The sequence below is a fragment of the Symphalangus syndactylus genome, chromosome 1, assembly GCF_028878055.3.
Source record: "Symphalangus syndactylus isolate Jambi chromosome 1, NHGRI_mSymSyn1-v2.1_pri, whole genome shotgun sequence".
Lineage (NCBI taxonomy): Eukaryota > Metazoa > Chordata > Mammalia > Primates > Hylobatidae > Symphalangus > Symphalangus syndactylus.
In genome coordinates, this window is record NC_072423.2 from 88,486,533 (window position 1) to 88,498,267 (window position 11,735).

General features: G+C 36.9%; 1 protein-coding gene across 1 annotated transcript; it reads left to right on the forward strand.

Annotated features, from left to right (window-relative positions):
* Positions 1-1,213: 1,213 nt before the first annotated feature.
* On the forward strand, positions 1,214-8,723 carry OOSP2 (oocyte secreted protein 2). The gene is made up of 4 exons (XM_055294040.2): positions 1,214-1,381; positions 4,316-4,494; positions 5,519-5,622; positions 7,568-8,723. Exons 1-4 carry the CDS (start codon positions 1,306-1,308, stop codon positions 7,776-7,778), a joined length of 570 nt encoding a protein of 189 aa, XP_055150015.2. The 5' UTR covers positions 1,214-1,305; the 3' UTR covers positions 7,779-8,723.
* The last annotated feature ends 3,012 nt before the right edge of the window (positions 8,724-11,735 follow it).

An 11,735-nucleotide genomic window follows, 5' to 3' on the forward strand; every position in this document is an offset into this window, starting at 1 on the left:
TTAGAGAGAATATATCTCCTTTTTACAGAGTATGAACAGGAGCCTTAGCTTGTTTAACTAACTTTCTCAAACTTAAATACAAGAAACTGGCCAATGATTCCTTTTGGAACAATATTAGATGTTTACATAGGCAAGATTTAAAAGCTGCGTATGAAGTTCATAAATTTTAGATCCTGAAAATGTTCATAACATCAGAAAAATGTTTAAAAAAATGAAAGATGAAAAAATAATATGTAGACTTACCCTTCTCTTTCTCTAACATTCTTTCCCCATTGGTGGTTGGCGACTGGATTCTCCAGGCTTTCCTGATGCAGAGCACTGTGTGGGTCACAGCTTTGGGGATCTCACTGTCCACAAGAGAATGTAATGTCAGAAATAGAAGTCCTTCTTAAACGCATAGGGAAACTCTGTGCATGTAGTAATTTGACAGCAGATTGTAACATTGAAAAGATAATTCAGATATGACTAAAAACAATAACAGGCATTTAATTCAGCCTCTTTGAATTTTATTTACTGTTAGCCTTTGATTTTCAATTACCCTTAAAACCACGCAGTCACATTCAGGCCATGACTAACATTTTAAAAAACAATAAAAATCTTTGGCTGGAACTTTTATTTTACTTGAGTATTGAAATGAATTATACATATAAAGTTATTATACATATAAAGTTATGTGTATATATATACATATAAAATATTCTCTTGTCTCAGGTTTGAAATGACTAAAGTTACCAACACCTTAATTCAGAAAGAATCAACAGAGATGGATTTGTCAACTTTCCTAATACCAATAGACTTGGCTTTCCTTTGGGTGCCTGTCCCCTCCTAGAGATTTATGTTCCTGGTCAAGTCACTTTATCATTTCTGCTTTGCTTCTTCCAGCCAAACCCATAGAAATGAAGAAATAATAGTCTTTTGATTTCAAGTATGAAAGATCTAGGCTGTTCTCATATTAGATGGAAACTTACAACACCTGAACGTTAGCTAGTAAGAATAGTTTCCTGTAATTTAGTATTTACTGGAAGCATTGTGTGCCGTGCCATCCTCCTGATGTTTGTTACAGGCCTTGTACAGACTGTTATCAAATAACACTTTTTTCTTGATATGTCTCTTTGAGCTTCAGTGTTTGGATAATCAAGAGAGTCTCAGCCTTTAGGTAGTTGACACTGTGATAAGTGCATCCTGTGAACTACCCAAATAAGGAGGAAAACGAGCGCAGCTGAGCATGGGATGCCATATAAAAATCACTTAAACCAGTCACCACTCCTTGTTTCCTGAGTCGTCCTGTGCTGGAGGTCTGCCCGGATGAAGGTCTCCATGGCTTTAGAAGTCTTGATGCTCCTCGCTGTCTTGATTTGGACTGGTGCTGAGAACCTCCATGGTAAATAACAAGTTTTAGAGAATGCTTCCTTGAAGGAGTTAATCAGAATGATCGCTTTCCATGCAGGTGTTTTACTCTCTGAAGAAATCTGATCTTATTCTAATTGGCTAGAAGAAGAAGCGCTTTCAGGCCAAGTAGACTTGTGTCAATATACAGAGGATACATTTTCTCTTTCTGCCTAAATGTCCCAGTTCTCAGGCTTTTATTTCTCTCTCTCTCTCTGTTTTGGTCTTCTCTCTGTCCTGAGACTCATTTGCAGAGGTTCTTCAGGAATAGTCCCTGGCTCTCTTTCAGTCTGACTTTTCAAAACCACTGTCAATTACTGGTGCTTGATTGTATCATATTGTAAGATATTCAGTTGCATCTTAGCTGATCTTCCTGCTTCCAGACTCATATTTTTGCTTGATGCTGATATTATTGCTGTTTTGTTCCCTTAAAAAGACTGCTCTGAACTTCACTCATGTTAAACTCATCAACGGTTCTGCAAAGTTAATAGGAGAAAGCGAAGTCAGTGCGTTGCTGTCTACAAGTTGATTCCAATGTATCTTTTCTGTTTTGCCTGGAATTCAAATTCTTGCCAGCTCCAAGGCCTGACTAAATGTAATCTTCTGTAAAGCAGCATTTCAATATTACTTTTTATGTTCTTTATGGTTTCTTTTTGTAGACTTTTTAATTTGAAATGAGATTTTTCTTTGAAACTGATATGTCAATTTCTTACCCATTTGGCCTGTAATACCTTTGGAAGCAAAGACCACACATAGCTCCTGATATTTTTCCATTTTACCTAAGATGAATTTTAAGAATGCCTAGATCAGTGCAGCTCACCACGTAACAGTTTATTATTGAAATGAACAGCACATGGAGAGAAAAAGCGACCCTGAATTCTGGCTATCTAGGATGGGTAGGGTGTTTAGGCCCTAACTGTCTTTCAGGAAGCCTGAGCAAAGGAAGATTCTGCTGCAGTGAAAGTATCTATGTGTGTTTCTCAGGCTTTTCTCAGCTATTTGATAGAATGTCAAACTAAAACTCGAGTTTCTGGCCGGGCACGGTGGCTGACACCTGTAATCCCAGCACACTGGGAAGCCGAGACGGGTGGATTACCAGAGGTCAGGAGGAGTTCGAGATCAGCTTGGCCAACATGGTGAAACCTCGTCCCTACTAAAAATACAAAAAGTAGCCTGGTGTAGTGGTGGGCGCCTGTAATCCCAGGTACACAGGAGGCTCAGGCAGGAGAATCACTTGAACCTGGCAGGCGGAGCTTGCAGTGAGCTAAGATCACACCACTGCACTCCAGCCTGGGTGACAGAGCGAGACTCTGTCTCAAAAAAAAAAAAAAAAAAAAAGCAAAACTCCGTCTCAAAAACAAACAGGCTGGGCGCGGTGGCTCACGCCTGTAATCCCAGCACTCTGGGAGCCCAAGGTGGGCGGATCAGGAGGTCAGCCGGGCATGGTGGCGGGTGCCTGTAGCCTGTAGTCCCAGCTACTCGGGAGGCTGAGGCAGGAGAATGGCATGAACCTGGGAGGCGGACCTTGCAGTGAGCGGAGATAGCGCCACTGCACTCCATCCTGGGCGACAGAGCGAGACTCCGTCTCAAAAAAAAAAACAAAAAAACAAAAACTCGACTTTCTAATGTTAGTGTGAAAAAAATACAATGAAATCATAAGTATGGGCTTTCTGTGTGTCCATGTCCACTTATCCTTTCCATCCATCTTTAATCTTAGCTGCTGGAATTTATTTTCCTTTTGGGAGGACCTTCCTGATCATTTTTCCTAGGTGATGTGAGAACAGTATTTCAAACACATAGAGACGTGATTTAAAGATTATGATCACTAATGTAGGACATTTGCCTCCTCTACTCCTTTTCTGAAATGTGCATTGTCTTATCTTGTTGATGATGATTTCTCTCTAAAGGCGGGACTTCCAAGCTCCAATGGTGGTGGAGTTGTCTGTGGCCACTTCCTCATTAATAATTTAAATATGTCCTTTTTAATGCTGTAAAGACTCAGTTCCTCCAAGTGAATCTATTGCAAATAATGATTATTATTGACTTACGATTTAAATATAGAGGCTAAAGATGAGTTTTACAACAAAACTTGCATGGAGCTAACATCCCAGATAAAGGGCTTTCTCTCTCTTTTTCCTTTTATGGCTGAGATTGTTTCTGGTTCTGGCTGCTCTAGACAAGGATTCTACTGTTCTAGAACCACCCTTTCTCCTCTTTCTCTTTCCAAAACGTATACTGGGATGATACCACTTTTATTCTAATATTTTGCAATTCACTTATGCCCCTTATGTTTTGTCCTAAATATATCACCCTCCATGGAATATTTAGGAAAAAATAAGTTGCTATACAGTTATGGTTTTACTTTTTCTTTCTTTTTTTTTTTCTCTTTTTTGGAGTCTTGCTCTGTCACCCAGGCTGGCGTGCAGTGGCGCGATCTCGGCTCACTGCAAGCCCCGCCTCCCGGGTTCACACTGTTCTCCTGCCTCAGCCTCCCGAGTAGCTGGGACTACAGGCGCCTGCCACCGCACCCGGCTAATTTTTTGTATTTTTAGTAGAGACAAGGTTTCACCATGTTAGCCAGGACGCTCTCGATCTCCTGACCTCGTGATCTGCCCCCCTCGGCCTCCCAAAGTGCTGGGATTACAGGTGTGAGTCACCGTGCCCGGCCCAGTTATGCTTTTTCTTATTCTTGCATGTTGATCCTCCCACCTCCCCCATGAAATTACTGAAATCTAGTTACTTGGGGGCATGATTAGTTAGATATTTTGGAAAATAATTTTAATAATGTTTATAAGAAAACCTTTAAGCCATGGTTACCCTTGCCAGAGAAATAAATGCCTTTTATTTATCACAAAGGGCAGAGTTGACTATTCTTTGAACACTTTCTTTAGACACACTTCTGATGCTTTTCATATGGTTCTTTCCACAGTGAAAATAAATTGCTCTCTGGACTGGTTGATGGTCTCAGTTATCCCACTTGCAGAAAGCAGAAATCTGTATATATTTGCGGATGAATTACATCTGGGAATGGGCTGCCCTGCAAATTGGATACATACATATGTATATGAGTTTATATATCTTGTTCACGATTGTGGCATCAGGACAAGGGTGAGAACAGTGATTGTCTGTAAAAAATACTAAATGTTTTGTCAGACTTTTATGCCTAGTATTAAAATTGTCTTTTAAAAAATAATCTTTGCTTGTTGTTGTAGTAATTTATGGGCAGAGGACAACAGAATTTATCATTATTTCTCACTGAATATTGGGTCATTCTGTGTGCACAGGACCTTAGATCACAGATTTATAAATTGGCTAGGGAACTGATTCTAAGTTGCCTTTAGGCTACTATTATATTTTACTAAATATTAGCAGACTGCTTTAAATTTTATTTAATTCTTCTAATGTGGAAGGTCACCGATCTTGGGAAGCTCTATCATGTTCAATGTTAGGTCATTTGAAATCTATCCATGTTCCATGAGGATTCGTGTCAATATATAGTGGATTTACATTGAAATGAAATCTCTTGTTTGTTATTCAGCTAGGCACAAATCCTAAATTGCATTGTTATCCTGGGATATTATCTTCTCATAGATTCCCAAATTTAAACAATTTATACTCACATTACACAAATATTTTGGGCCAGTGACCAATGATAATAACACTCATTTTTGAATAAAGTATTTTATTTTAGAAATTAGGAACTTGGAGCTTCAGAAGGTGCCTTACCAATTTTTCCAGGGATGCACTGCTTGTTGGTGGTAGTTTAGATGCCAAACCAGGATGAATACTCTCCAAAGCTTGTGCTTTAAACCACTGTGTTATTTGCCTTACAAATCACCTTTCTCAAAAGAACTGTTGGAAACCTTTTCATTAATGAATCATAAAGATGGCTGTAAGTGGCAGCTTAAATTTGCTGCAATGAATTAAGATTGTTTTGCCCCCAGGCATTTTAAATTCACTCTTAGGGATAAAACTCCTCTTCTGTCCCAGTGACTTGTCATATCTTTATTTATATTTAAGAATGACAGTAGCCATTTTTGAGATCATGAATGTTTTTTACATCCTATTCAAGTGTGTGTATTCATCCTCTGTTACTCCAAATGTCTTCTACTTAAACTTTGTGCTCTCCTAGGTAGTTTCAGAGGAAACTCTCCTTTTTCAAACTGAGCTGTACTTTACCCCAAGGAATATAGATCATGACCCTGAGGAAATCCATTTGGAGTGTTCCACCTCTAGGTAAGTCCAGCAGATCTGATTCCTTTGGAATGTTTTAGCTTTACCTTTGCTTATGAGAAGCTTCTGCGGAAGCATAGATTTTGGAGAATATAACGTGATTCACCCATAAGTATAATTGTAAACAAACCCCAAATTAGTATTTACACAAATGTTTTAATGAATATTTTAAAATGTTTTAATATTTTGAATGTAATGTTTATTTTAGAATAAAAACATACAGATTTATAATGGTCCTAACAGACAATCTAGTGTAACTACGTTATATTATAATAACTCAGCTACAAAGCAGAGTCATTAAATAGTCACCTTTACTAAGTGATAGAATTAAGCACTGATATTATCTTTCTATGTTTTGTCTTTATAATATTTTTTCTGATACATTTTATTGCTCAATTTCATCTTGTAAGAGTAAGTGGCTAAAAACATAAGAAAATCAATCCTTCATTTAATACTAACTCATGGAGAATACATGAAGGGAGGGCTTATCAGCCTAATTATTAAATGTACTTTGCTTGCAATTTTGTGGAACTGAGATATTGAATCCCAAGAGACTCGTTTGAACTTTGAGACTAAGTGGAAAGGTATCCTGATATACTTTTTTTTTTTTTGCCATGCCATTGAAATATTTATGTTAAGTTTTACAAATCTGAGTGATGAATCTTGGAAACTATCTCAAAACCACAGGAAAATTTTTATCCTTGCTTAATATGTGAAAATAGTTGACATCAAAATAAGAATTTAGAGCTCAGCCAATGAGCAATGTCTTTTAATGTGATTATAGTACTTTTCTTCAGGGAGAGGCAGAATTTTTTTTTAATTTTGGTAAATTGTACATAATCTAAGATACCATTTTAAGTGTACAATTCAGTGGCACTAAGTCCATTCACATTGTTAATACGTTTACTCTTCCCTTTAACTTATTTTCATAAAGGCTGAGAGGTTTAGTGATATTCAGGAAAGTAGCTGAACTCTAAATAGAAACCACCCCTTGATTCTCTGTCTCTCTCTCTGTCTCTCTGTCTTTCTCTGTCTGTCACTCTGGTCTGTCCCTGTCTCTCTGGTCTGTCTCTCTGTCTCTCTGTCTTTCTCTGTCTCTGTCACTCTGGTCTGTCTCTGTCACTCTGGTCTGTCCCTGTCTCTCTGGCCTGTCTCTCTGTCTCTCTGATCTGTCTCTCTGTCTCTCGCTCTGCCTCTCGGTCTTTCTGTCTCTCTCTCTGTCTCTCTCTCTCTCCCTGTCTCTCTCCATCTCCATCTCTTTGTCTCTGTTTATCTTTCACACACATACATGTTTTCAATTCTATGAACTACCCAAAGCTTGGAGCAACACAGAGTTCTGATCTAATGCCCCAGAACTACTGCCTTTCCGTAGGCTGCCAGAGTAATCATGATAAATAGATATTCCTATTTTGATAGTAACTACTATGTTGCTTGAAGCCTACTTTCCTTAAAAAAAAAATGAAGACTTGGCCAACAAAGTTGTCTGGTTAGGTTTTGGGTGCATAAATGTTAATGTTGTAGTCTCTCTCTCTCATATTCACTTATTCACATTGACATATAGAACATTGCCACCACCACAGTGGGCCAGATTAAGCTTTTGGTGGCTTTTTCTTACTGTTCTTAGGATTCATTTGGCTGAGTCTGTTTAGCTGGATACATTGGTACTCTTCTAATGCAAGCATCACAAATTATCTAAGACCATTCATCTTTCTACTCAGTGTTTGATGCAAAAATCATGGGGAGACTATCTGGAATTAGTTCTTTTGTAAGTCTATCTGCTCAAATCTTGTACCAAGAGTTCACAAGGATCTAGAAGGCATAGTATGCTGGCTCTATGCCATACTCCTGAATGACTATTCTGAAAATGATCATGATATTAAACAGTGGTAAAACCGACTTGATCCCAAGTGTGCCAACACTATCTGCTTTCTGTTTCCCTTTTCTTTAGGAAATCAGTGTGGCTTACACCAGTTTCTACTGAGAATGAAATAAAATTGGATCCTAGTCCTTTTATTGCTGACTTTCAGACAACAGCAGAAGAGTTAGGATTATTATCTTCTAGTCAAACTTGCTCTGAGCTAAAGGAGAAATGGAAACTTGAAGCTGGTATTAGGTATTTTGCGGGAAAACAGTTTTGTTTTTTCATAGCAAAAGCATAGTTGGTGTATATCTCTCCTTAAGTCTCTGGTTTCTAAAAACCCCACTAAAGGTCCTGATTAGTTGATTAGTGAATGTGTATTTCTAAACATTTGTATTCAGTAGGGGTGTGACTTATTAATTTAACATTAACTATTTGGTAATTCATATTATATATTTAAGTTTTTTCGTTCTGTGTAGAAGATTCAGAAATATGTCTTCAAAGACAATTACTTGATCTAATTGATAAAAACCTCCAATAAATATGTTCTAATATTTTTCAGGAAGAAGAAAGAATAGAGAGAGACATATAAATGTGCAAGAGGCAAAACTTTGAACATAGTGTAAAATTTGACATATTAACTCTCATGAAAGGCAAAATCCTTTTATGTGCAGATACTTTAATTCATGTAGACTTTCCTATTAATCAGTAAAGTTGAATCCTAACAATAATGCCATGTGACAACCTATTTAGATTATTCCAGAATTAAATTCAATTTATTTTCTAGAGCTCAAGTAACCACTACCTTAACTGAAATTTGATGTTAGGTTTCCCTTGTTCCTCCGAATGGTTCTTCCACACTCAAAATAATTGAATGGTTGAGTTGGTTAAGCAAAGAGTTAAAAGAGTTATCCTGCCACCTAAGAGCATTCATTAAATGATTATTTATTACCACCTACTTTATACTATCTTCCTTTCTTTAAACATGGAGTCTAAATATGTAATATATCAAAAATACTTCTGATTTGATAGATTTCTTATATCAAGGGTGAGAATTGAACTGTGCCATTGGCTATTCAATAGCTTATTGAATGTATGTTTTGATGCTACATGCTCCTGGAAGCAAATTTTGCCAAGATACTGTTTATTATTATTTTTAATTAAAGTGATACTATTCCATTTTCAATTAAATGCCATCTATACCTGTTTACTTGTCAAATAAAGAATTTGACCCTGTCATAGTGAACATCTGTCTTTAGCAGTTAATATGCAGCTAAGAGGTAATACTTCTATGGGACTTCCTAAGGGTCAGAATATGGTACAAGTACATTGTGATAAATTATTTAATCTTCTTAAAGAGTGAAATATATCACGATTATCCCAATTTTACAGATAAGCAAACAAACAGAGGTTAAATCATTTGCCTGAGTCACACAACTTGTTGGTGTTGGTTCAAGTTTTAAAATCGGGCAATATGCCTTTAGATCTGTCTCTATACTCTCTCTTTGTACATTAGCCACTATACTCTACTGTTTGGAATCATCTTAAGTTGCTGAACTTTAGTTCTCTAGAAAACAATTGCTATTCAAACGATTACATAATTCTCAATAAAACTTAAAGTTGAGCAATAGTGTTTCTCTTGAATATAGAAGTAAAATTATTTTATATAAACTGATTTGAGAGCATATTGGGCAGGTGAATGGTTGCTGAAAACAAAGTAAATTATTGAGTGTGAGATAGTGCATATGTACAAGATAAAGAGTGATGTGGCTGGATTTTAGAAGGGTGGCTCTAAAACCTCTTCATTTTTTCCTTTTTTTAAAAAATTATGATTTACACATAATAGTATCAGTGATGTTTCAATACATATACAAATCATGTAATGAGTACTTAGCATATCTGTCACCTTAAACATTATTTCTTTTAATGAGAACATTCAAAAACCTCTCTTCTAGCCATTTTGAAATATGCAATACATTATTCTTAACTTTCATCATCCTACTATGCAATAAAACACCAGAACTTATTCCTCCTAACTCCAGCTTTGTTGACCAATCCCTCAGCATCCCTCTTCCTCCCCTCCCCTTCCCACCCCTTGTCATCTTCTGGTAACCACTATTCTACTTATTCCACATATGAGTGAGATCATGTGGTACTTCATTCTAGTCAGATAGCTACTATAAAAAAATCAAAAGATAAGTATTGGCAAAGATGTAGAAAAGAAGGAATCCTTACATACTGCTGGTGGGAATGTAAGTTAGTACAACCGCTATGGAAAACTTTATGGAGATTCCTCAAAAAATTAAAAATAGAACTACCATATGCTCCAGCAATCCCATTACTGGGTATGTATCTAAAGGAAATGAAATCAGTATGTCAAAGAGATATCTGTTCTCCCATGTCCACTGCAGCACTGTTTGCAATGGCCAAGATATGGAGTCAACCCACGCATCCAGCAACAAAGAAAATGTGGTGTACATACAGAAGGAATACTATTTAGCCCTTAAAAAGGATAAAATCCTGCCATTTCATTTTGTAGGTGATGCCAGTTAGGCTCAGGAAGAGGAAGTAATTTGTCTTAAATTCACATAAACATTTAAGAATGAAGCCAGGCCGGGTGTGGTGGCTCATGCCTGTAATCCCAGCAATTTGGGAAGCCTAGGCGTGTGGATCACCCTGAGGTCAGGAGTTTAAGACCGTCTGGCTAACATGGTGAAACCCCGACTCTACTAAAAATACAAAAAATTAGCTGGGCATGGTGGTGGGCACCTGTAATCCCACTAATTGGGAGGCAAAGGCAGGAGAATCGCTTAAATCCAGGAGGCGGAGGTTATAGTGAGACAAGATCCCGCCATTGCACACCAGTCTGGGTGACAAGCGAAACTCTATCTCAAAAAAAAAAAAAAAAAAAAAGCCAGAATAAATATAGTTCCATTCTTCATTTCACAAATTCTTCTACCTTCTGTAATTGTGATGGATTCCGTTATTTCCATTATATCTGTATATATTAGTTTAAAACATTTGAAAGTGCTTATTTTATGTGGTTGAGTCAAAGCTCAATTTAGCTTCTCTCTTTTCCTTCTAAGTAAAGCAGGGAATATTATATATTTAAGACAAAAATAATTCAAGTTAAACATATACATTACTCCTAACTCTTTGGTAGCTTTTAATTATACAAAGTCAAGCTTTGCCTCCACAAAAACTGAAAAGAAAATACCTACTGCTCATGAGAATTTTATTGGATTTTACATATTGTCTTTAGTGAATTTATTATTCAATCATTTCTCAAAGGAAGAAGCAGAATGTCCATGCCCATAAAAACATAATGGGGAACACATCAGGCTACCAGCAGCAACATAGAGTTATCTTGGTGAGATAAGCCATTGCAGGCACTGTAAGCAGAGGAGTGACAGGATCTGATTTATATTATAAAATCACTCTTATTACCCTGTGAACAATGGATGAGAGCAGTAGCCAGGAGTGCATGTAGGAGTTTTATAAAAATTAAGGCAAATGATGATGTTGTCATAGCCTGAGTTTGTGGCAGTGAAGACGGAAAAATATGTGGGCTCATTTTCTATGTATTTTGTAAAATATTTCCAAATGGATTTAAAGTGAGGTAAGAAATTAGTGAAAATGGAGCCTGACAACCAGATGTCTGGTCTAGGCAATTGTGTGGACAGTAATAATATTTACTAAAATTGGAAAGATTGAGGATAGGACATTTTTCCCATGATAAATCTGAACTGTCAAAGTAATAATTGACTGGATAATTAGTCAAGGACCACCTTGACTGGCATTCGAGAAAATGAAAGCAAGGGGTGCAATAGGATTGTAGGATCTATTTTTCTTGACTGAATTCTACGAAATGGTATTTACTCTTTCATTCTAATGTATAAAAATAGGTAAACATTCGAATCATCTCTATTTCTATAATTAATTTAAATATTTGAGCAAGTCCTTTGTTTTCCCATCTCTGACCTGTCCTCCATTTGCCCACAAAAACTTGTGTGTGTGTGTGTGTGTGTGTGTTTTTAAAGTTATTTGGGGGTGTTATAATCACCACACGGTTCTTGAATAGTAGTTTAGGGCAATGACCGTTATTGGAACAACTGAAACCTAGGAGTGACTTAATTCAGATTTCAAATTATTTCAGGTCTCAAACGGCCAGTTGTATAAGGCAGTATAAATTTGTTTCTTTACCTGCATCAGGCAGTACTGATTAGGTTCTGCTACAATAACATGACCTCAAATATCA